The sequence below is a fragment of the Nycticebus coucang genome, chromosome 11 (genome assembly GCF_027406575.1).
Source record: "Nycticebus coucang isolate mNycCou1 chromosome 11, mNycCou1.pri, whole genome shotgun sequence".
NCBI classification, from domain to species: domain Eukaryota; kingdom Metazoa; phylum Chordata; class Mammalia; order Primates; family Lorisidae; genus Nycticebus; species Nycticebus coucang.
In genome coordinates this window covers 49,025,036-49,050,169 of record NC_069790.1, presented here as the reverse complement: position 1 = coordinate 49,050,169, position 25,134 = coordinate 49,025,036, and the positions used below count along the sequence as shown (strand labels likewise).

At 35.0% G+C, this 25,134-nt stretch overlaps 1 protein-coding gene across 6 annotated transcripts in view; it reads left to right on the top strand.

Moving 5' to 3' along the window:
* The first annotated feature begins 2,563 nt into the window (after positions 1 to 2,563).
* PHF14 (PHD finger protein 14) overlaps positions 2,564 to 25,134 on the top strand; it is a 195,480-nt gene continuing 172,909 nt past the window's right edge. For 5 of the 6 annotated variants that reach the window (XR_008383698.1, XR_008383697.1, XM_053609495.1 and 2 more), the window contains exons 1-4: positions 2,576 to 2,968; positions 3,447 to 3,557; positions 12,564 to 13,357; positions 19,177 to 19,321. Coding sequence is in view for 4 of the 6 variants with exons in the window: in XM_053609495.1 (XP_053465470.1) it covers position 2,968; positions 3,447 to 3,557; positions 12,564 to 13,357; positions 19,177 to 19,321 (1,051 nt within the window). In the remaining 2 variants the exon portion in view is untranslated. Of the gene's footprint in view, positions 2,969 to 3,446; positions 3,558 to 12,563; positions 13,358 to 19,176; positions 19,322 to 25,134 lie in introns of all 6 variants that reach the window. The other variant, XM_053609493.1, reaches the window with a different exon arrangement.

Here is a 25,134-nt window from a genome sequence, read left to right as displayed (position 1 = left end):
CTACAGGCGCCTGCCACAATGTCCAGCTATTTTTTGTTGTTGTTGTAGTTGTTATTGTGGTTTAGCAGGTCTGGGCAGGGTTCAAACCCACCAGCCCCGGTGTATGTGGCTGGTGCCCTAGATGCTGAGCTACAGGTGCCAAGCTAAAAGTTTTTATCGTGTAATATCAGAGTAGATCAATGCTACCTAAATATGGAAGAAAATTCGGTAGCAGTATTTTAACATAATTTGAAAAGGGTGATTAACAATGAACTTTTTATTATGAAACACTGAAATGATTTTAGAAGTTCCCAGACATCCAGAGTTGCTGTCAAGAATTCCAATTTGAATCTGATTCCTGTTCGTTTGTAGATATCCTGTCTTTTCTCTCTGGTAGCATTTAGGATTTTCTTGAATTTCAGAGCTTTCAGCATAGCCTTTTCTTACTTTCTTAGTATTATTTTCTCTTGAATGTCTCTGAAAATATTAATAGTTAGATAAAATGAGCCATACATTCTCTGCAAAGGATTAATGATCTCCTGAAGAGATCATAAATGACAACTATTTGGCTAGCTGCCATACTTTGGAGTGCCAAGTTAACAGGAAGAGAGGAATTGCTGTGGACAAAGTAGAAGTTTTTTTTTTTTAATAAGTCGTATACCAATCAAGGTATAGTGTACCATAAACAGAAACTACTTTCTGTTTTTAAAAAGAAAAGAATGGTTAGAATTAGATGTTTATAAACTCAATGGGAGGGCTGGAGAAGAAGATAGGAAGCTGTGTCCTGAGTTTTGGCTCCAACGTTACACAACTATGTTTACAAGCCAGTTGTCAGGAAGCTGGTGCTGTTATTGCTTTTGTGGTTGCCCACATCATAACCACCTAACATCCACAACTCATATCCAGGTGTTGGAACAAGTCATCTGGTCACACCATATTGGAACTCTTATTTATTGGACTTCATTAATACAACTGAAAGAAATCGGCTATCCCTTCCTTTACTATTTTTAAACCTTGAAAGTCCATCTTATTAGCTGAACCTAAATAACATGTATAATCCTAATTATAAGGTAATCTTAGAAAGGTAGTTTTGATTTTGACAGCTCCTATACTACAGGAAGTGCATGAAAATAGTGCCAGTGGAAAATAGCCCAGTTTTCTGCTTTAGCCCACTCAGTAGTCATACACGCCCTTCTACAAATAAATCTCCCCATAACAATGGTAGTAATAAAACCAGGCTACAATCAGACATAAATTAACCACTCCTAATATAAATAAAAACAGAGTCAGAATTTGTCCCTGCCTGGGGAGCATCTGGATCTGACTAGTTAATAGGATGCTGAGGGGGAATGCAATAGAGATAGGCACGAGAAGACCATCCTCTTGCAAAGTAATTGTCTCAGGTGAAACCGTTCGCTAGAGTGTCTTCAACAAGAAAGAAGAGTAATTCCAACGAAAGGGGGCTCTAAGATTTGGAGGCATCATTCTTTCTCAATAAATATCCTGAAATCTTACAAACTTGCCTGATATCTAAAACTTGAGGGTTCAGACTTTGGGGCATTGATGGTACAGGAAGGGTACATGTGAGTAGGCTCTCCTTTATGGTTTATGAGTAGTTTCTATGCTGGTTTTTCCTATTCCTTGAGATAGATGAAAGTCAGCTGGGTTACTATTTCCCTGCTATCAATCCGGTGCCCATTCTGATAATCTATGAAGTTAGACTTCCCACTTAATAGAATCAAACTTTATGTATAAACAGTGTTAAACAATAGAAAACTACTAATACTGATTCACATTCTAACTTTTTAATAACGTTTTAAAAATAGTTAATTTGTTTGTGAATACACTGTTGAAGGACTACGGTATCTGTACATACCATCACGTTTTTGCGGGATTAAAATTTCCTCTTAAAAAACAAATTCCCTAATTGGATACAAGGCACCATTTCAGTCATGTGGACACAGATCCTGAGAAAACACACACTGTACTTGTGAGAAGGAATTTTCGCCAGATTTAGTCTTCCTCTTTTTCTCTTAGCAATACTGTGTGTTTTATTTATGCGGGAACGTCTGTCCACAGTACAATAGTTCATCAATATAATTAAATACTTTTTCTGTCATGTTTATAATTTTTAAGGCAGCAAAGTCTAATTATCCATTTCCTGCTAATAAAATTTTTGCACGTGCCCTGGAATTTAGCGAAGCAGCAGCAGGTAAAATGCATCTGTCGGTATCAATTGTTTTGCTAGTGAGTTAAGGTAGCAAACGTCCCTTTGTGGAAAGTTTACTCTGAGTAAATTCTTAAAAAACAAACGGGAAACAAAAACGGCTTCCCACAGATTGGGACTGAGGGGCGAGATTAGGCACAGGGGACCGGGAGAGACCTCTGCTCCCGCCCGGCACATCCTGACACATCCCGGCTCCACCCGGCAGCGCTCGCCCCTGCCCCTTCTCGGCGTCTGCTCGGCTCTTCGGTTTCCGCTCCGGGCGGGAGCGCCGCGGCGAGGCCCGCGCACGCGCCCTTGGCTCCGGTTCTCTCCGGGCTGCTCCCGGCCTGGTGTTTTCACTTCCTTCCTCTCAGAGCTGTATCCGGGTCGTTGCTTTCCCTATTGTCTGAGGCAGCCGACCTCGGACTGTGCAAATTCTGGGTCTTTTGTTGGTTCTGGTGCAGGCTAATAAAGTTTTTCTTTCATTTATTTTTTTCTTCTACTTTTGACGGGAGAAATTATCTCCCCAGGGCCGCCGGGTTGGAAGCGCTGCCTAGGCCGGAGGTGTCCTCCGGCCGGGAAGCGCCGTGGTTAGGGGACCGAGCGGCCAGGGCCGGGGGTGGGCGGGGGACACCGCGGCGCTGCTCCTGAGAGCGCCCTGGTCCGGTTGGCAGCGCCGCCGATTTGAAATAGCATCTTTCGGACTTGTCTCCGCGGTCCCAGTCCCAGACCTCGGCGCTCCCTCTCCCTAGGTCTCCAAACGACCACCTCACGGATTCCTTAGTAAGTGTGGCCAAAGCCTCCGCCGCGAGAAAGGTCTAGTAGCCCGTGTGGAAGTCAGGGCTGGGACGAACAGGGCAGGGGTGGGACAGCCCCGCAGGAAGCTGGACCCTTCCACGGTCCGCGGCAATGAACGCCGCTTTGATTCTCTGGGCTTCGCGTTTTCTTTCTTTTGACTGTCACGGTGTCTGAATGAGGGATTCCCAGGGAGTCGCAGAAACATCTTGACAAGATACGCGAGGAGAGGGTCGGCTTGGATTTGGGCCGGCCCGAGTTGCGTTGGCCGTATCTCTGGGCAGGAGCTGTCCGTAGAGCTGCCCGACTCCCCCAGCCCAGGTCCCTGACCTTCCTCCGATCACTTTTGCTGAGAGCTTAGTCAAAGATTCCCTGTACGACGGCATCTTTATCTTCCCTTAGCAGCACACCTCTGCCCCGTGTTTGGTGTGATTATGAATGACGAAGTAAATTTTTCTCTCAACAGTGGATCGCAGCTCCAAGAGGAGGCAGGTGAAGCCTTTGGCAGCTTCTTTGCTGGAAGCTCTCGATTATGATAGTTCAGATGACAGTGATTTTAAAGTTGGAGATGCCTCAGGTAACTGTTTCCTTCTCTCTTCCCCTTAGCCCGGCTTTATGGAGTTGGGCTTATTTTTAGATTTTTTTAAAAATTGGTTTTGATTAAAATGCAATTTAAAGCATATACACTTCATTTGCATTTTGTCTGGTTTCCCACATTACCAGAGATCCTATCAGTAGATCCTATCATTGCTTCTGTTTTCTTTCATACTTAACTCTGAGGTAATTAGAGAGGAAGGCTTTTTCCAAAGATGCAAAAGCATTTTATCTATTCTATACCTGAAATATATTTATGCTTATCTTATACACAGAGGTAAAAAAAAAATCAAGAGATAATATCCGAAGTAGAATAATACCCTGAGAGTAACGTGGACCATGAATAACCTAACTCTTGAACAGTGTTCTTGTTCTGATCTTTTCACATCACTTAGCACCCTGTGAGGGGCAGTTTTGCATTTTGTTTATTAGCTCTCTTTTTAGAATAAAATTGACTGAAGTAAAAGTTGTGCTTTAAATTATGATAGATGCTGGAAGTTGGCATCTGTTGGGCTTTTCAGAAATCTTTGAGGTTTAAAACATACGTGCTTGCTCATTATGTTTAGTGATTTTTAAGAACAACTTTTTAGAAAGTCATATGTTCACATTTTACAAAATTGCAAAATGGAAGTGTGATTTTCCTTTGTGTCTTCTGGTCAGTATAGCTGATACATACATGTTTATATATTTATATATATATATAAAGTTTTTTTTTCTTTTTTTTTTTTTGTTGGGGATTCATTGAGGGTACAATAAGCCAGGTTACACTAATTATATATTAAGTTTTAATTCTTTCACTAAAACTTTGTGTTTTTTTGGAGATGAGGTCTCGCTATGTTGCCTTGGCTGGTCTTAAAGTCTCCAGGGTCAAGTAATCCTCCCAAAGTGCTAGGATTACAGCTGTGGGCCACTGCGCTTGGCTGTTTATAAAGTTTTAGTTGAAGGAATCTGAGCAACATAAAAATTAAGTTGAATATTTTATGTGAAAAATGCTAATGATAATTCTAACATGAACAGTAAAAATTATTTACAGGTTTGCCCCTTTTGATGGAAATTTAAATAAAATGAGAAAATCCTTTCCCATTTCATTCTTTTAACAATTTTTAAATATTCTTCTGGAGAGTTTGCTACATTTAGTCACATTTCTCTCCTTCCTGTTGGTATTTCTTTGTTTTCTTTCCCACTAGAGATGGTAACAAGGGATGAAATTAGGTTGTATCATGTTGCTGTTGCCTTTTTTAATAGCATCAACAAACAGAATTTGCTTTGTGATTTATTAATCACTTTTTGTTTGCATAATCTCATTTAATTTTTACACTGAGTCAGTGAAGGAGATACTATTTTACCGGGTACCAGTATTGAGTTTGAAAAACTTGCATGAGATTACTCAGGAAGTAATGGAGCCATGGATTTGACTCCAGAATTAACAGTCTCCGTTGATTAGATCCCAATAGTTGAAAGATGGAATCTTAAACTGAAACTACTTGGAGATTGTGGTTACTAATTGAGTTCATATCCAACAATCAAAAGTTGCTAAGTTTATTTTGATTGACTTTTTTAATCTTTGCTTCTTCTTTATCTGCCACTTAGTTGGGTTTGCTGGTGTTTGGTACTTCCAAAGAAAGGAAAGAAAGGGAAGGGAAAGGAGGTAAAATTTTAATCTTAGTTCTCTTGCCAAAGACATAAGAATATTTCTGGCAGAATGTAGTTTTGGTTTGTTATGGTTGAGGTTGTAAACCTTGACAAAAATATAGTTGGGTCCCAGAATTCTTATTGGGTCTTACGGATCTAGTTGGGTCTTATGAATTCTTTGACTATCTTTAAGAGGAAGACTCCAAAACTTGTTTTAAGTATTCCATAGTTATTTCCATGACAATAAATCCTTACTTTTTGGATAATTTTTTTTTTCTTTTTGTTTGTTGAAATGAACTCATTCACAGGTATCACTTCTTTTTACAAGGAATAAAATAATCAAATGATGTAAACTTAGACTACTTTCTCAAAATAATTTATGGTACCAAGCTAAGTATACATTCCTGAAAGTCCTAAGCAAAGTTGAAGTGAACTATTTCTGTTTCTTGTGAAGAGTGCGAGGATGACTTTTATTAGGCTGACATATATATATATATAAAAGTGTGTGTGTGTATAAGTATATATATGTGTGTGTGAGTGTGTGTATGTATATATATGTCCCCTAAAAATACTAAAAAATATATACGCATACTTTCTGTTCTTTTCTCAAAATAATTTATGGCAGCAGTTTTCAACCTGTGAGTCACGACCCACAGGAACTGTATTAAAGGGCCATGGCATTAGGAAGGTTGAAAACCACTGATTTATGGTAATAAAACTAAGTGGAGATTGTTGACCTTATTAAATCTAACTAGAATTGAAGGGGACTATTATTTGTGAAAAATGTTGGGATGAATTTTGTTAGGCTTATATACGTGTGTATGTGTGTGTGTATATGTATATCCCCTTAAAGTACTACAAAATATGGAGGGTGCTAAAAATTTACACATTTTAAGAAAGGAAAAAACTATTAAAACTGTAATACTCAATATATACTGATAACATTTGTTATCTTGTATATTGTAATTGCAGAAGTCAAATGTGACTTGAGTATTACAATTTTAATACATTTTGTTCTTTTCTTGAAATAAATACATTTGTTTGGCACCCTCTGTATATAGCCATAATTTTTCAACTGGTGTGCCATGAAAAATTTTAAAGGTCGTTAATGAAATTATTTTTGAAAGACATTCAAGGCACAGAAAGTATATTCTTTTTGTTACTCTTTTTTTTTGATCAACATAATTTAAGTTTATAGGTTCAAGTGTGTTGTGAGATAAAAAAGGTTAAAAACACTGATATATACTTTCTGTTCCTTTTTATCATACAGTACCTGGACTGCTGCATTCATAATTGATTTCTTGGACCCATGGGTAGCTTAAATTTCTGAGCTAAAGTCTAAGGTCACAAATTTATCTGTGTAGTTCTTGATATGTTATTATAAAAGGAAATTAAGTAGAAAATGATTTTGTTTAAAGTAATTAAGAGTCAACAGAAACTGAATCATGTTTTCTCCTCTTGGTTCAGGAATGTTGGTGTTCCCCGTAGGTGAGATGTTGGCTTACTCTAGACATCCAGTGTTTCTTGTTTGAATCTTTTCTCCTCTCTACCTGAGACAGTATAGTTAGACTCTTGTAGGAAATAAGACATGAGTCCTGTCATTGGTTTTCAAACATGCTGAAGTTGTGGAATTGCAAGCCTACTTATGACTAGATTAAGCTGGAGGTGGTAAAATAATAGCCAAACACTGGAATGATCATATCTTCCTTCAGAGCAACCTCTAGAAATGATTTATTTAATGAACTACTGACTTCCTCAGAACTTACTGTTAAAATGGTTAGATTGGTTGGCCTCAGTTTTGTTAAGTGGATTCTGTGCATCAGTTTCTTCTTGTCTTCATTTTGAAATATGGAATTCTCCTATAAAACTTTTCATATTTCTGTTTGGAAAACACCAAAAGATTATGATCAACACTCTTGCAGATAAATGTAATTTTACTCATATGCTTCTCAGGTGATGATACAATAGAAAAAAATCAACATTGCTAGAGATTGGCAAGTGATTAACAACGATTATAAGACTCTACCTCTATGTTTAAAATACTATGAAACTGAAGGTAGTTTATCTTTTATTTCTTAGTCTTGTGGAAAGCAAGACTAAGTTTCTGATTTTTCATTGAGGGCAGTTAATAAATAAAGTTTAAAATGATTAAGTATGAAAACAGAGTATTTATGTGTTAGAATTATGTTGACAACCACTAGAAGAACTATATGTAGAAATGTTAGGGGGAGACCAGGCATAGTGGCTCACTCACACCTGTAATATTAGCATTCCCTAGCTGAGAATATCACGTGAGCTTGGGGTTTTGAGACCAGACTGAGCAAGAGCATCACCTCATCTCTGTGAAAAATAGAAAAATTAAGTGTCATGGTGGGTGTATGTAATACAGCTGCTTGAGAGGCTGAGGTAGGAGGATTGCTTGAACCCAGGAGTTTGCAGTTGCTGTGAACTAAACTGATGCCATGGCACTCTAGCCTGGGCAGCAGAGTAAGACTCTGTCCCTCTCCCTCCCCCCCCCCAAAAAAAAAAAAAGAAAGAAAGAAAAGGAAATGTTAGGTGGAATCAAATGAAATGATCTGTTTTCTAGGTCTAAAGCAGTGTCAAATATTGGCTATTTCCTAGTTCAGTGTAGTAAAAATGGTCATACATCAGACTCAAGCCTGGGATTGGGGATAGGACAGCAGACTTACTTAGATTTAGTTACCTGCTATTTGAATTAAATGTTTAAAAAAAATTTGCGTGTGTTTTATTCCTAATAATGCCATGTTTAGTCTTCCCAACTCCTGACCGAAGTAAAATGGCTAACTTAAAATCTTGATCCATGATTAGTTAAAAGTTATACCATATTACCAGGAAATAATTTGAGCAGAGGAATTTGAGACTTTGGGGGTGTTTTGCTTTGATAGTATTTTATGCTTAATCCGACTTAGGATAAATGAGTTAAGATATGTTTACTGGTCATCTTTAGTTTTGTTCAGTGCTTTGCTAGATGTTATAATTAATTTTCAAAATAATAGTAATAATTTTAAAATAAATAAAAGGATATCAAATAAAATAATAACTAGAATAATTTAATAAAAGGTGAGAAAAAGGATGATTACTTGTATAGATCATGTCTTTCAGAGGACTTGGGATTACTTTCAATTGATGTAGACTCTAGAACAATTAAGGAGATAAAAATGGACCTATCAACTGAAAGAGGGAAAAGATTTAGATAAATAGCAGTCTTGATGTGGAATGTGGGAAACATTAAATGTTAAAGGTGTGGAGCTCAGAATTGTCATTTATATTTGGGGATCAGGATTGAGTAAAAGAATAGTAGAAGAGATAAGCCTGGGAAAGTAGAAGGAGGGCAAATTGATGTCCTATATTCTAGTAGAGAGTTTCTCAACCTGGACACTATTGACTTTGGACAATTTGGTGCTATTTGTGTTGGGTAATTCTTTGTTGTGGAGGTGTGTCCTGTACATGGTAGCATGTTTAGCAGCATCCCCGTCCTCTACTAGATGCTAGTAGTATCTTCCTTACTTGCCCCACCCCCAACTCCCTTGTTGGACTCTTGTTTCCATTCATTGCCAGATGTCCTATGGGGGAAAAAACTGTCCACATTTGAGAATCACTGATTTAGATTTACACAAGAAATGTAAAGTAACAAAACTGGAACTAGAGTCATAAGTAGAGGATGAGTTGTGCTGACTCATTGGATTTTTTCAGGAGATACACAGAATTAGTCAAAGATGACTCCAAGATGAAAATCCTGAATAACTGGTAGATGCGTGCTGTGCCTGTTATCTATTGTTTACATTGATAGTGCTAATCACTGTTGCACAACATTAGTGAACAGAATAATTCAGATTGATGAAATTGATGAACATAGATTATGTTGCAAAGTTAACAGAAAAACTCTGAAAGAAATCATATTGATTTAATTGTTCAATATTTATCATGGAGAAAACTTAAGCATTGGATATAAGGGTATTGATGGTTGATATTAGTAAAATTAATTTTTATTTTATTATTTGAGATTCTGAAGTGGTTCTTGAAGCTTGGTTTCTACAACTGTAAAACAAATCACTTAGTTGACATAGATATTGCTTAGAAAGATTTTGATATATTATCATTGAGAAAGGTTACTTTTTATGTAACCAAATGGGTAGTAGGGTTTGAATTTTAAAGATTTTTTTTATGAAAAAAGTTTATTATAGACTTGGAATTAATGTATACTGTATACATTACTCCTTTTTTTCACTTCTTAAGTCTATTCCATTTTGGAGGAGATATAGGAATGATAGATTTGGAACATGACACAGAGTCATTTTTTGATTTTGTAGCAGTGGGAAATTTTTTCTTTATATTCTATGAAAGTATAAACAGACAGGGACCTTGGTTTTCTTATTGTCATTATTATCCAGCTGTCCTTTTAACTAAATGTTGTTTACGTCTGTCCCTCAAGTGCATATGCATCAAAAAGAAGTTGTGACTAATTAGTTGAAGTTATTTTTCAGAGATCAAGAAAATACAAGACGTTTATATTTCTGATCCCTGTAATTGGAGTATGACTAATGTGTTAAGAATGAAGTGTTGAGGAAACACTAAAATTTGGATTTGTGGAAGAATTTCGTATTCTTCTAATAATACATTAACAAATATAAAATACTTAAATATTTTTTAAAAATTGCTTTCTTTTCAGGAATGATTATAAAATAAAAATAGAATAAAAGTGTATCAATTTACTTCCTAGTTTAAAAAAAATAGTTATTTGGCATTGCAACAATAGGCAAAAAAAATTGCAGAAGTCCCATACATTTTGTAACACTTACCAAGTAACAGCAAAATTTGATTGGCTTCAATTTTGATCAGGTAACCACACATCTGCCCCCAGTTAATTCAAATTTTGTATCTATCATTAATGTTTTTTTGGTAGAGATGCTTTTAGGGTATTGATCCAGAAGAAAAGTACCTTTTGGTTTTATCCTTATCTCCCAGTCTCTTAATTGTTTGTAAGGTATTTCAGTTTTCCTTAGTCAGTGTGCAGAACAGATCTTTCTCTGCCTTAGAAGCATTTGGTCAACTCTGCTTATTATTTATTAAATAATCATTTTTATCCCGGGTGATTTTTCTTGGTAGGTTGTGTTTAATTGTTTGTGGTTTACAAAGTCATAATTTTCTTAGTGCTTTGTAGTGCTCTTGGACTGAAAAGTCACTTGTTTGTAACACTGGGTCCACACTCATTGACATCTAAGAAGCTCAAAATCCAAGTGTTTCCTAAGTTTGACACATACACCTTTGATAGCAAAACATGACTGGAACTTATGTGAGTTTTTCCTAGTGTGTTTATTTCTCATACTCTGTAAATAGTCATACTTTTCACTGCAGAAATAATATGTTTGAGTATAGGATAGTACTGTAGATCTCCCTGGGGGTATTGATGTAATATATGGTGCATATGTCATGCTACTTGTTTAAAATCTGAAAATTTTTGAATTCAAAAACATGCTTGCTCCCAAAGGATAGAGAATTAACTTATATGTCATTGTTTTTGTATCCTGTGCAAGATTGTTTAAGATGAGAGTTTTATTTTTTCATCACAGTCTGTAATAAGTTGTGGATATCTACCTGATAATCTTGAGATTGATATGGATTTCATAGGGTCAGTCAACATTTGTTAAATGTTAGTGTTTTTTTTTTTTATGTGATTGAACTTGCAGAATATTTTTATTATCGGTCATTAGTATAGGTATTCTGACGTGCTTTAGAAATAAATACTAATTATAGAAAACTTCACTCACTAAAATTTTATTGCCCAGTTAATTTTATAGAGGTTAAGGCTAATTAAGTTAATAGAAATTAAAATGATGTGGAAATACTGACTTTTTTCACTATTTTATCATTACCTTTGTTTGGCTATAGGTATACAAAATTCATTATCCTATTTATTTTACTATTGGTATTGGCCAAGACTTGATTGGTTTCTTCTTCACTTCTACTTCCCTCTCTGCTTTCCCTCTTCCTATTAATCCTCCCTTCAAGTATTTTAGATTCTTATTTATTTGATTAGGTACAGAGAGTATTAGAAGATTACTGAGTAGTGTTAGATTGAGAGAGACTGGACTGCCCCTAAACAGAATGGAGGAAACTTGCTAGAAAGAGTATAGTCCTGCGTGAATTTTTTTTTTTTTTTGCAGTTTTTGGCCGGGGGTGGGTTTGAACCCACCACCTCCAGCATATAGGGCAGGCACTCTACTCCTTTGAGCCACAGGCGCCACCCCCTACATGAATTCTTTAATGTCCTTAGTCTAACTTTTCAATAACTACCTGCTTATTCCAGGATAGACTCCTTTATTGGTCAGTTTGTTCCATTCTAGGGCCTATGGTAGTTAAAGCCTAGAATTTTTGAAAGTTAATGGTGACTCTTTTATTGATATGACCAATATTCTGATATGCAGGAACATTGTAACTTCTCTTGCATTGCTATATTGTCTTTTTTTTTTTTTTATGTCTGTACTTAGTACTCCTAAAATTAACTTGGCATAGAAGAGATGTGATATAAGTTGACTATCATAAATACCTATGCTCATTTTGCTGGATAAAGAGTAAAATAAATGAAACAAAGTTTTTTGAGCCAGATTTGTGTTGGATGTGACTCTTTTCAATACTTATAAATTCTTCCAGCTTATAAAAGGAAAATGTAAGGGAAGAATTTTGTTTGTATTACATGAAGTTTATTTTATTTATTTATTTTTATTAAAATTAATCTGAGGGTACAAATTATTAGGTACATTGTTTGTGTTTCTAAGGTAAAGTTCAAGTTGTAGTTGAGGTTGTACCCTTACACTGTGACCATTAGGTGAGACTTTACCAATCCCCACCCTTCCTCCTGTTCTCCCTTTACCTCACTAATATGAAACCAATACAAAAACAACTACAGGGAAAACTCAAGTATATTCAAGTGGAGGGGAGCGGGAGAAGGGAAAGGGGAATGTATTATATTAAGTTTAAATCAACGGCTTAATTTAAAAAGAAGCACATTAACTTTTAGAAAAAAGGTTGCCTCTAAGGTACCAATTAGCATGAAATATATGACACAAAATAGCGCTCCTCTTTTAAAAGCATATTTTAGTTTAGAGTTACATTTGTTCATTTTTATTATTGCTATACTGAACTAAAATCATCATACAACTTCATTGATTTATTATTTAATCAGGTTGGGAATGTCTACCATTCTTTGACTTAAATTTGTTTATATTGTTTTATAAGTTATTCACAAATTTTGGTGGTTTCATTTGTGTCAGCGTTGTGTGTGTGTGTGTGTATGTATATACATATGTGTGGTTTTTTTTTCTCATATTTTTAACAGATTCTGAAGGGAGTGGTAATGGAAGTGAAGATCCCTCAAAGGACAGTGGAGAAGGATCCTGTAGTGATTCTGAAGAAAATGTTTTAGAGGAAGAATTGAATGAAGATACTAAAGTAAAAGAACAACAATTTAAAAATTCTGCAGAAGAAGAAATACTATCATCAGAAAAACAGTTAATTAAAATGGAAAAGAAGGAAGAAGAAGAAAATGGAGAAAGACCTAGAAAGAAGAAGGAGAAGGAAAAAGAGAAGGAGAAAGAAAAGGAGAAAGAGAAAGAGAAGGAAAGAGATAAGGAAAAAGAAAAAGCGACAGTGTCTGATAATGTGGTTGTTTCTGCTGCTGCCTCCACACCACCCACAAGTCCTCCTCCTGTTAACACATCCCCTCCTGTTCCCTCTACGACAGCTGCTACAGACGAACAAGTCAATGAACCAAAAAAGTGGAACCTTCGTCGAAACCGACCACTTTTGGATTTTGTATCCATGGAAGAGCTGAATGACATGGATGACTATGACAGTGAGGATGACAATGATTGGCGGCCTACTGTAGCAAAAAGAAAAGGAAGATCTGCATCTCAGAAGGAGGGAAGTGATGGTGACAATGAGGATGATGAAGATGAGGGGAGTGGGAGTGATGATGAAGAGAATGATGAAGGCAATGATGAAGATCATAGCAGCCCTGCCAGTGAAGGGGGTTGCAAGAAGAAGAAGAGTAAAGTTCTTAGCAGAAACAGTGCTGATGATGAGGAACTGACCAATGATAGCCTGACATTATCTCAAAGCAAGAGTAATGAGGTAGATCAACCCAATTTTTATGATATCTGTCTGTCTGGGGAAAAGGGAATTCTTTAAATCACTCTACACATTATATTAAGTGACTTCCTTGAAATCCTATTTATTGACAGCTGTGGGAGTGAATGAGCATCCTAACTCTAACGTTTATTCATTTGGTCAACAAATTTTTATTGAGTATCTACTATTTGTCACCGTTGTCAAGGAACTCACAATCTCTGTCCTCAAGGAGAAATATGTAATAATTTTTATATTCATAGATTTGGGAAATTTTATTAATAGAGTTTTCCGTTCCCCTTTTCATCCCCTTAATCCATTGTTCATAGGACAGCTGAATAGTGCTGAGTGGATTATGAAAATAAAGGTCACCTTTCTTTCAGCTTAACTTATATCCAATCCATACAAAAACATAGGGCTTTAGAATACTTTAGGACAGGGCAACCGACAGCTTAATGATTTTCTCAAACTTAGAGATTCATTTTTTAAGGGTTAATTTCTTTACCAGTTGTAGCACCCATCATCTTTGTAGTCACCAAATCTTTGCTTTATTTGTATGGGAATACATATGAACATATATTTACTCACATTTAGTGAATAAGTTCTCTCTACAAGGAAATGGGGGAAAAAAGCAAACATTTCCATCATAAAACAAACATTTTTATCATAAAACTACAGTAAATGGCTCAGTTCTTCCACTTGAAGTTCTACTACAAGTTAGGTTTATCCATTGGGCCCAGAGATGCATCATTCAAGACTCTTCAGTCAAAACACATTTGTGTCTTTTTGTCTGTGTGTCTATGTATATGTTTTTCTTCAAAAGAAAGATTGAGTTGTCTTACATGTAGATGTATCTGTTACATCACATGTAGAACTGTAGTATTATAATTAATTGTTATTTCTGTTAATGTGTTTGGTCACCAAAATTTACTTCTTTGCTTGATGCTTTTTTGTTCTTTTCATGTCATTTAAGTAGGTTAAACTGGTAGAAAGATTTTTAGTTAAGCTTCACTTAAAAATTTGGCGATTCTCCTATCAAGATAATGTATAGCAGATTATGAGGGGTTATATGTCAGTGGAGATAAGGTAGTAGTTTATATTTTGGATTGTAAACATTGGTTAACTTCTGGGTGGCCCATTTTCATATGAAGCATGTCACCTGCCATCCTAATTCTTATCTTTAGGTAAAAGAAAATTGTCATTTGTGAAATAGTGTTTTTAGTGATATAGTCCGGGCAATTTCATATTATCAGTGCTATCTCAGGGAAACAGATGTGGAAAATCTAATTGTTCATATCTAATTTAGACATGACTTCTGTTTATAGCACTTAATACCCTATATCTAATGAATAAAATTATTTTTGGTAACATTAGTCCCTTAATTTTTATTAGGCTGATACAAAAGTAGTCTATCTGATGATAGAAGCAGTATAGATTTATGCTAAGGTATGGGGGACACTTGCATGTATTTAGAAATTTGCCATATAAAATGTGTATGTTATCTGTTTGCTAATAACCTGTGGTTCATAACATACTGCTTAAAAGGTTGTAAAGATGGACCTTTATGATGCATTTAAATGCCACATGTGCTGTCTAGTTTTCTCCTAGTAGAAGATACTTTCATAAATAATGAGACCTTTTGTATTTAGTCAATAGTCCCAGAGACATTCCAAGAATGAGATTCTGAAGCACTTCTGGGAAAAGTGCCCATGTAGAAGAGCCTATAGAAAGTTAATTTTCTCTAAGAATAACATTCTGCCTAAAAAATTGATAATTTTTTTTCACAACCTTATTATTCAAACTCTATAATATTTTTTTAATGATCTGGTTTTATTAATGTTACCTAAACTAGATACTAACTTTTAATTAGAGAATTAATCAGTTGAGATTATTACTTAGAGTTTTACATTTTCTATTCATATGATCTTGATTTTACAAAAATATGACTAAAGTTAATCCTTGTTGCCTTGTGGCCAGTGTTAGTGTCTTAATTTTCCTGGTTATTTTATTTATTTATTTATTTATTGAGACAGAGTCTCACTATGTCACCCTCGGTAGAGTGCTGTAGCATTACAGCTCACAGCAACCTCAAACTCTTGGGCTTAAGCGATTCTCTTGCCTCAGCCTCCCAAGTAGCTGGGACTACAGGTGCCCACCACAACGCCTAGCTGGGTTTTTTTTGTTGCAGTTGTGTAGTTGGCCCAGGCTGGGTTTGAACCTGCTACCCTTGGTGTATGTGGCTGGCGCCGTAACCACTGTGCTATAGGTGCCAAGCCTTTCCTGGTTATTTTAGATAGTGGTAATTGCTAAGTATCCATTGGATAGTTAATAAGTATATATTTGTTTACATCTGAAGTTTTATTTTTTCTGTTTTTACTTTAAGTTTTCAGATAACACTTTGTAATAGAGATAGTTGAAAGTATAGCATTAGAAATACATAATTATATCGCATTTAGTTTATAAGCAGGCAAACTTTTTTCTTGACTGCTATGTAAAGTGCATCTGTAGGGAAAGGATGTAGGGCATCATTTTTTTTTTTTTTTCCAACACTAAAATCAAGGGGAAAATGGTAGTTTTTTGGTTTTTGTGAAAGGAGGAAAAACTTTTTCTTACAGAATATTTAGAATGGGAGAAAATTTGGATGACTATTTTGTAATTATAACCTTATGTTCTTTGCTGAGCAGAATTTTTTGGGGGGTGGTAAAAGGATCTGTTTTTTTAAATGGAGTCAATATCTTACGTTAAGAAATAGCAATTGTCACCTGAGTTTTGCCAGTTAAAATATACAAATTTTGCCTGAATTTATAAATATACTTCTTTTGGGGGCTTCTGATTGATTAATCAATTGCCTTTTTAAACATTTCAAGATAAAACAAATTGCTGTACATCCTAAAAAATATCAGTTGTGTAATATTGTACAGTCATTACCTGAGATTTCGATGATTTAATCTTTGTTAAAAACATAGAGCAAGAATTATTGTTCACACTTTTTGGTATACTAGTTTTTTCTCATCTTAAGGGCAATAAGATTATTTTTGATTCTGATTTTACAGGACGTGTGATAGAATTTCCTTCTAGTAAACACATATAACCGAGATAGTAAACTCTGGGCTATTGTATATACCATTTAAAATCATATATGTAGATTTCATATATAAATGAGCCCTAACATTTTAGAGTCCGTAGAAAACATTGGGCCATATTATTATTTTTGGGGTCAATTTTAAGTCTTGAGAGAAAAAAAATAAAATGATTTACTGTTAAGTACCCTGTTTCCCTGAAAATAAGACATCCTCCAAAAATAAGACCTACTTTCAGGAAAGATAAGACGTCCCCTGAAAATAAGACCTAGCACATCTTTGGGAGCACACCTTAAAATAGGACACTGTCTTATTTTCGGGGAAACGGGGTAGTTATTGATTTATTAGTATAGGGCCCTAATTATTCTCTCCATTATATAATATTTATATCTTCATAAATAATACTAACAAAAGTAAATTAGGTTTTATGTGTATTATAGATTTGATCATAATTGTACTTAAACTGTTTGATCTACTAAAGAAAACTTAGATTATAATTTTTTACAAGAGGATACGTTCAGTTTTCCCAAACATTGTCTGCCAGTTGTTTGGCTCGGAGAATATTATAGAGACATAGTTTCCTCCAGTTCTCTCTTTCATTACCTTTCTATTGAGAGTCTCAAATCACAGGAAATCAGAGGGCTAGAAATACCAGTTAATTTTCTTCTCTTTGCCTCTAAGTGATTATGTATGGAGACAAATTGGTATAGAGATACATACTTTTTCTAAGTAAAAGAGAAAAATAGGAAAATAGAATGAAAACTCCTATATTTTCTAAGCCATAAAAATTACTTGTTTCACATGGGTAAACCTTTTTTTTCCAGGGAATTTTATTATAATTCCACCAGAAAATGCTGGCATTGTCCAGAAACAAAAATAGCCATTTACTTCTCAAACTCTGATTGTTTTCTAGGTCATTTCCTAGTCCATGATTTTTTTTTTTTTAAACCTGGATGTGGTCTTTTAAGAAAAAAGGCACTTTTGGACTTAACCAGGGGGATGATATATAAAGTAGCAATGCTGATTGAGGCTTCTAATTTTTCTCTCGGGGTTCTCAAAAGTGTAATGAATTGACAGTTCACATTGCTCTTCTTGAATTACCTATAAGAAATGCAGAGGAAAGGAGATGGGAACGAACATTTATTGAGTGCCTGCTATATGCTAGGAACATTCTTGCCTTACATTATTTTGTTCTCACAGCAATCTCAGGAGGTAGGTATTATTTTTATCATTCCTGTTTTATACATAAAAAATTGCAGCCTTTTAGGTTCGATAGCTATTAAGTGAGAGAGCAAAAAGTGAAACCCAGGAATGTCAAATGCTGTTACTTTGAAGCATAGTTAGTAGTATGAAAATCTGGGCATATTTTTGTTTGCTTACTGTGCTGCAAAACACATGAGGTTTTCTTTTTAAAATGTTTTCATCCCATGAGTTTTCTTTTAAGGGTGTTTTCATCTGTATGTGGCAGCCATTTGTTAGCCCCAGACTATTTTGTGTGGTTTTATGACAAAGATAGAAGCAAAATATAAAACTTTGAAGTACTAGAATTCTCAAGGGAAATGATACTATGTTCTTACTGATTTTTTGCATTCTTTCCTGATTTATTTTACAGATTAACTGCAATTTTAGATGTAATATACAAAATATGTTGAAAGAATTATTGTGACCTTCAAGTGTTGTTCAAATGTCATTTATAAATTGTGATTGAAATGATGGCTCCAAATACTACTTTTGGATATTGGTTGAAATAAAATATATCTAGTAAATATATGGCACAAAGCTAATTTATTAAATTTGTTTCTGAATATTGTTAGGTTCATAAATGAAGTACTATAGACTCAGTGCCATTTTTTATTGCATTTAGTATTAAGCCCAACCTATTAAATAGCAGAATCATTTTCTTGTTCATGTAAGTAGTATTTAAAGGTTAAATTCAAAATACAGTAGATTTAAAATGCCAGATTCTTTTTTTCCTTGAAACTTTAATTTTCTTATATGTATCTGTTGAGGTATCTTCCTTTTTTCTTTTATATTATAATGAGTTTGGTGTCTTTTTTACCAGTTTACACTAGATATTTCTTGGCATAAAACTAATTGGTAGAGTTCTCTGACTCTTACAGCGACTAGTCGGTTGGCTCCTTTTTAAAGATAATTTTCTGTAGCTATCTGGGATATACCTAGGCAGGCTTTCATGGATCTATCTTCTAGTAATTTTATAATGTTGAATTTCTGAATTCCCAGTACTTAGGGGGATAGAGTCTGTACTCTGCTGCCATCACATGCATATTTGCTTCCATCTTATCTTGAATAGATTTCTTCCTATTTCATATACAAGTGTCTTATCTCTCCTAGGTAGAATTATAGGCTCTGAAAGTATAAGAATTATGTCTTATACTTTTTTAACCCATCTGTAGGATTAATAATTACTTATAGATTAATTTTTTCTTTCTCCTATAAAGGGTAAAGCAGAATCGCAAAGCAGTTGAAGAGTTGTTAGTTGTATGCCTGCCTTCTCATTTCCTAGAGGAGAGAGAATATGGAATTTCGTAGAAAAGTGAAAAATTAAGTGAGAGAGTGCTTAGAGAGTCCTTTGACAAAGAGGTATATTTTGTAAATGTAGCATATTTTGAAATCACTAGAGTGGAAAATGGAGCATAAATTTGGAAATGCATAAAATCTTTAAATAATATAAATGAGAATTTTAAACATATCATTTTCTGATGTATTTTAATATTTTGATATTAGGACTCGCTGATTCTTGAGAAGAGTCAAAACTGGAGTTCTCAAAAAATGGACCATATTCTGATTTGCTGTGTTTGTCTTGGAGATAATAGTGAGGATGCTGATGAAATAATTCAGTGTGATAATTGTGGCATTACAGTCCATGAAGGTAATTTTGCATTATTTTGTCTCCTTTTAGAAATGGCTTTTTCATATAATTTTTAAAAAATATAATAGCTCTTTTGTATTTGTACTATTCTAAGGTTTTTATGCAATATTTAACAGTATTTCAACAAAAATTAGGAATATTAAATAACTCAATCCTTAAAGTATGATGGGTGCTATTTGATCATCTTAATTTAAAATGTATTTTATGTGATTAAAGTAGAAATGTTATTATATGGAAATCACAATATTTCTTAAAGGTTAGTGTTACAACCTTTTCTTCATGGTATTATTTATTTCTTGTTTTTAAATAAAGTTTAGAAGTAGAAAAAATTTTAGTATGTTAGTCGTATTATATAAAAGAATGCCCTTGTTTTTCAGAAATACACATATATAGGGGTAAAGGAGGACATTATGTCTACAAAAGTCCATTGCCTCTTTTTTTTTTTACATTTTTTTCTTTCATAATTATATATTTTAATTTCAGATTTGAAAGAGACTCTGTAGAGATCTGAAAAAGGAACCACTCTAATATATTAAAAATGTTCTTTTTCCCATTATGATTTTCAAACATATTTGTTATGTATTTTTTTTACTTAAATTATTTTGACGTAATTTCCCACTTTCAGAAAAGTTACAAGAATAATATAAAAACTGCTCTATAGTCCTTCTAGTCTTTACTCAGTTTTTGCAAATGGTAGCATTTTATCATATTTGATTCTTTGTTTTTTTTTTTTGAGACTGAGTTCACTTTGTTGCTCTAAGTAGAGTGATAACAACATCATATCACAGCAACCTAAAATTTCTGGGTTCAAGCAATCCTCTTGCCTTAGCTTCCCAAGTAGCTGGGACTGCAGGCACTGGCCACAATGCTTAGCTATTTTTTCTATTCTTAGTAGAGATAGAGTCTCTCCCTTGCTCAGGCTGGTCTCAAACTCCTGAGCTCGAGCAATCCACTGGCCTTGGCCTCCTGGAATATTACTATATTTGTGTATCTTCTCAGTCCCAAACAGTTGTCCTCCTTTGTCCCTATATATCTTAGTGTATATGTCTTAAGAACAAGGGCATTCTTTTACATAATCACATAATTGTAAAAGTTAGGAAATCAATATTGATGGAATATTCTGATCTGTGGACTATATTCAGAGTTTGCCATTTGTCCCAAGAGTGTTGTTACTATCCAAATAAAATCCAGGATCATGTATTGTATTCAGTTGTCATGTCTGTTTGGTTACTTTAGTCTGGAATTGTTCTCAAGTCTTTCTGTTTCATGCCACGGATATTTTTGAAGGCTATATATATATTTTGAAGTAATTTTTTTTAAGTAAAAAAATATTGCTTATTTCTGTATTTCCTAATACTGTTTTGTGTGTGTGTGTGTGTGTGTTTTTTATTAAATCATAGCTGTGTACATTAATGCAATTATGGGGTACAGTGTGCTGGTTTTATATACAATTTGAAATACTTTCATCAAACTGGTTAACATAGCCTTCACCTCATTTTCTTATTGTGTTAAGCCATTTATATTCTACACTTAGTGGATTTAACATGTACCCTTATAAAATGCACCAGTAGGTCTTCTGTGTTTTCTCATGGTGAGGTGCAGATTATATGTTATCGTCAGGAATGCCACAGAAGTTATCTTATATTCTTAGTGTATCATATTAGGAGGCATGTAATATTTATGTAGTTGCTGGTGATGTTATTTGATTATTTGGTTAGGAAGATGTCTTCCTGGTTTTGCTGGGGTAAAGTTATTATTTTTTTCTTTTTTTTCTTTTATTAAATCATAGCTGTGTACATTGATATAATCATGGGGCATCATTCACTAGCTTCACAGACCATTTACCAAGTTTCACATATACCCTTGTAAGATGCACCGCTGGTGTAATCCCACCAATCCCCTTCCCCCCTCCCTCTCCTCCCTTACCCCCTTCCCCCTATTCTTAGGTTGTAACTGGGTTATAGCTTTCATGTGAAAACCCTAAATTAGTTTCGTAGTAGGGCTGAGTACATTGGGTACTTTTTCTTCCATTCTTGAGATACTTTACTAAGAAGAATATGTTCCAGCTCCATCCATGTAAACATGAAAGAGGTAAAGTCTCCATCTTTCTTTAAGGCTGCATAATATTCCATGGTGTACATATACCACAATTTATTAATCCATTCGTGGATCGATGGGCACTTAGACTTCTTCCATAAATTAGCAATTATGAATTGGGCTGCAATAAACATTCTGGTACAAATATCTTTGTTATCTATGGACTTCTGGATATATATGCCCAGTAGAGGGATTACAGGATTGAATGGCAGATCTATTTTTAGATCTCTAAGTGTTCTCCATATCTCTTTCCAAAAGGAATGTATTAATTTGCATTCCCACCAGCAGTGCAAAAGTGTTCCCTTTTCTCCACATCCGCGCCAACATCTCTGGTCTTGGGATTTTTGTGATGTAGGCTAGTCTCACTGGAGTTAGATGGCATCTCAAAGTAGTTTTGATTTGCATTTCTCTGATGATTAAAGATGATGAGCATTTTTTCATATGTCCGAAGGCCGCGTGCCTGTCTTCTTCAGAGAAGTTTCTCTTCAAATCCCTTGCCCAGCCTGCGATGGGATCCCTTGTTCTATTCTTGCTAATGCATTTGAGTTCTCTGTGGATTCTGGTTATTAAACCTTTGTCAGAGACATAACCTGCAAATATCTTCTCCCATTCTGAGGGCTGTTTGCTTACTTTACTTACTGTGTTCTTGGCTGTGCAAAACCTTTTTAGTTTGATCAAGTCCCACTAGTGTATTTTTGAAGCTGCTTCAATTGCCTGGGGGGTCCTCCTCATAAAATACTCACCCACACCGATTTCTTCAAGGGTTTTCCCTGCACTCTCCTCTAGTATCTTTATAGTTTCATGTCTTAAGTTTAAATCTTTGATCCAGTGAGAGTCTATCTTAGTTAATGGTGAAAGGTGTGGGTCCAGTTTCAGTCTTCTACAGGTTGCCAGCCAGTTCACCCAGCACCATGTGTTAAATAGGGAATCTTTTCCCCACTGAATGTTTTTAATTGGCTTGTCAAAGATTAAATAACGGTAAGTAGCTGGATTGATCTCTTGGTTCTCTATTCTGTTCCAGACATCTACTTCTCTGTTTTTGTGCCAATACCATGCTGTTTTGATCACTATTGATTTGTAGTATAGTCTGAGGTCTGGTAGCGTAATTCCTCCTGCTTTGTTTTTATTTCTGAGTAATGTCTTGGCTATTCGAGGTTTTTTCTGATTCCATATAAAACGAAGTATTGTTTTTTCAAGATCTTTAAAGTATAACAGTGGAGCTTTAATAGGGATTGCATTGAAATTATATATTGCTTTGGGTAGTATGGACATTTTAACAATGTTGATTCCTCCCAGCCATGAGCATGGTATGTTTTCCCATTTGTTAATATTTTCAGCTATTTCTTTTCTTAGAGTTTCATAGTTCTCTTTATAGAGATCTTTCACGTCCTTTGTTAGATAAATTCCCAAATATTTCATCTTCTTTGGCTCTACAGTGAATGGGATAGAGTCCTTAACTGTTTTTTCAACTTGACTATTGTTGGTATATATAAAGGCTACCGATTTATGAATGTTGATTTTGTAACCTGAGACGCTGCTATATTCCTTGATCACTTCTAAGAGTTTTGTAGTAGAGTCCCTAGTGTTTTCCAGATATACAATCATATCATCTACGTAGAGCGAAAGTTTGATCTCTTCTGACCCTTTATGGATACCCTTGATCGCCTTTTCTTCCCTAATTGCAGTAGCTAAAACTTCCATTACAGTGTTAAAAAGCAATGGAAACAATCGGCAGCCTTGTCTGGTTCTTGATCTGAGTGGAAATGATTCCAATTTAACTCCATTCAATATGATATTGGCTGTGGGTTTGTTGTAGATGGTCTCTATCAGTTTAAGAAATGTCCCTTCTATACCGATTTTCTTAAGTGTTCTGATCATGAAGGGATGCTGGATATTATCAAAAGATTTTTCTGCATCGATTGAGAGAATCATATGGTCTTTGTTTTTTAATTTGTTTATGTGCTGGATTACATTTATAGATTTACGTATATTGAACCAGCCTTGAGACCCTGGGATAAAACCGACTTGGTTATGATGTATAATTTGTTTGATGTGTTGCTGGATTCTGTTAGGATCTTGTTGAATATTTTTGCATCTATATTCATTAGTGATAACGGTCTATAATTTTCTTTTCTTGTTGGATCTTTTCCTGGTTTGGGGATGAGGGTGATGTTTGCTTCATAGAACGTGTTAGGTTGTCTTCCTTCTTTTTCTACCTTTTGGAACAGGTTTAGTAATATAGGTACTAATTCCTTTTTAAAAGTTTGGTAGAATTCTGACATGAAACCATCTGGTCCCAGGCATTTCTTTTTAGGGAGGTTTTGTATGGTTGATGCTATTTCTGAACTTGATATGGGCCTGTTCAACATTTCCACTTGATTCTGGCTAAGTCTTAGAAGGTGACGTGCTTCCAAGTATCGGTCAATTTCCTTCAGATTTTCATATTTCTGAGAATAAAGTTTCTTATAATAGTCATTAAGGATTTTTTGGATTTCTGAGGTGTCTGTTGTTATTTCGTCTTTGTTGTTTCTGATTGATGAGATTAGAGATTTTACTCTTTTTTTCCTGATTAGGTTGGCCACAGGTTTATCTATTTTATTTACCTTTTCGAAAAACTAGCTTTTTGATTTATTGATCTGTTGTCTTATTCTTTTGTTTTCAATTTCATTTAATTCTGCTCTAATTTTGGTTATTTCTTTTCTTCTACTGGGTTTGGGGTTGGAATGTTCTTCCTTTTCTAGTTGCTTGAGATGTCCCATTAAGTTGTTAACTACTTCTCTTTCCGTTCTCTTGAGGAAGGCTTGCAGTGCTATAAATTTCCCTCTTAGAACTGCCTTTGCGGTGTCCCAGAGGTTCTAATAGTTCGTGTCTTTATTGTTGTTTTGTTTCAAAAAGTTGGCGATTTCTTTCTTAATCTCATCTCTGACCCAGCTATCATTGAGCATAAGGTTATTTAACTTCCATGTTTTTGTATGAGTATGCAGATTCCTGTTGTTACTTAGCTCAAGTTTTATTCCATGGTGGTCCGAGAAGATGCATGGAATAATTTCTATTCCTTTAAGTTTACTGAGGTTAGACTTGTGACCTAAGATGTGATCGATTTTGGAGTAAGTTCTATGGGCTGATGAGAAGTATGTGTATTCAGTTTTGTTGGGATGAAATGTTCTGTAGATGTCTGCTAAATCCAAATGTTGGATGGTTAGGTTTAAATTTAAGATTTCTTTGCTCAGCTTCTTGCTGGAGGATCTATCCAACACTGCCAAAGGAGTCTTGAAATCTCCGACTATTTTTTTTCTCCCCTGAGAAACTGGGGCCCTGGTGTGGTGGAGCTGGAGGAAATCAAGTTGCTCAGGTCTGTTACAGTTTCTCTTATAAATTGAGGTGCATTCTGGTTGGGTGCATAGATATTAATAATTGAGATCTTATCATATTGAGTATTACCCTTAACAAATATGAAGTGACCATTCTTGTCCTTCCTTACTTTTGTTGGTTTAAAGCCTATTGTATCTGCAAATAAAATTGCAAAACCTGCTTTTTTCTGATTACCATTTGCCTGAAACATGGATGACCATCCTTTCACCCTGAGTCTGTATTTGTCTTTTAGGTGAAGATGTGACTCTTGTATGCAACAAATATCTGGCATGAGTTTTTGTATCCAGTCAGCTAACCTATGCCTCTTTAGAGGACACTTTAAGCCGTTCACATTAATGGAGAAT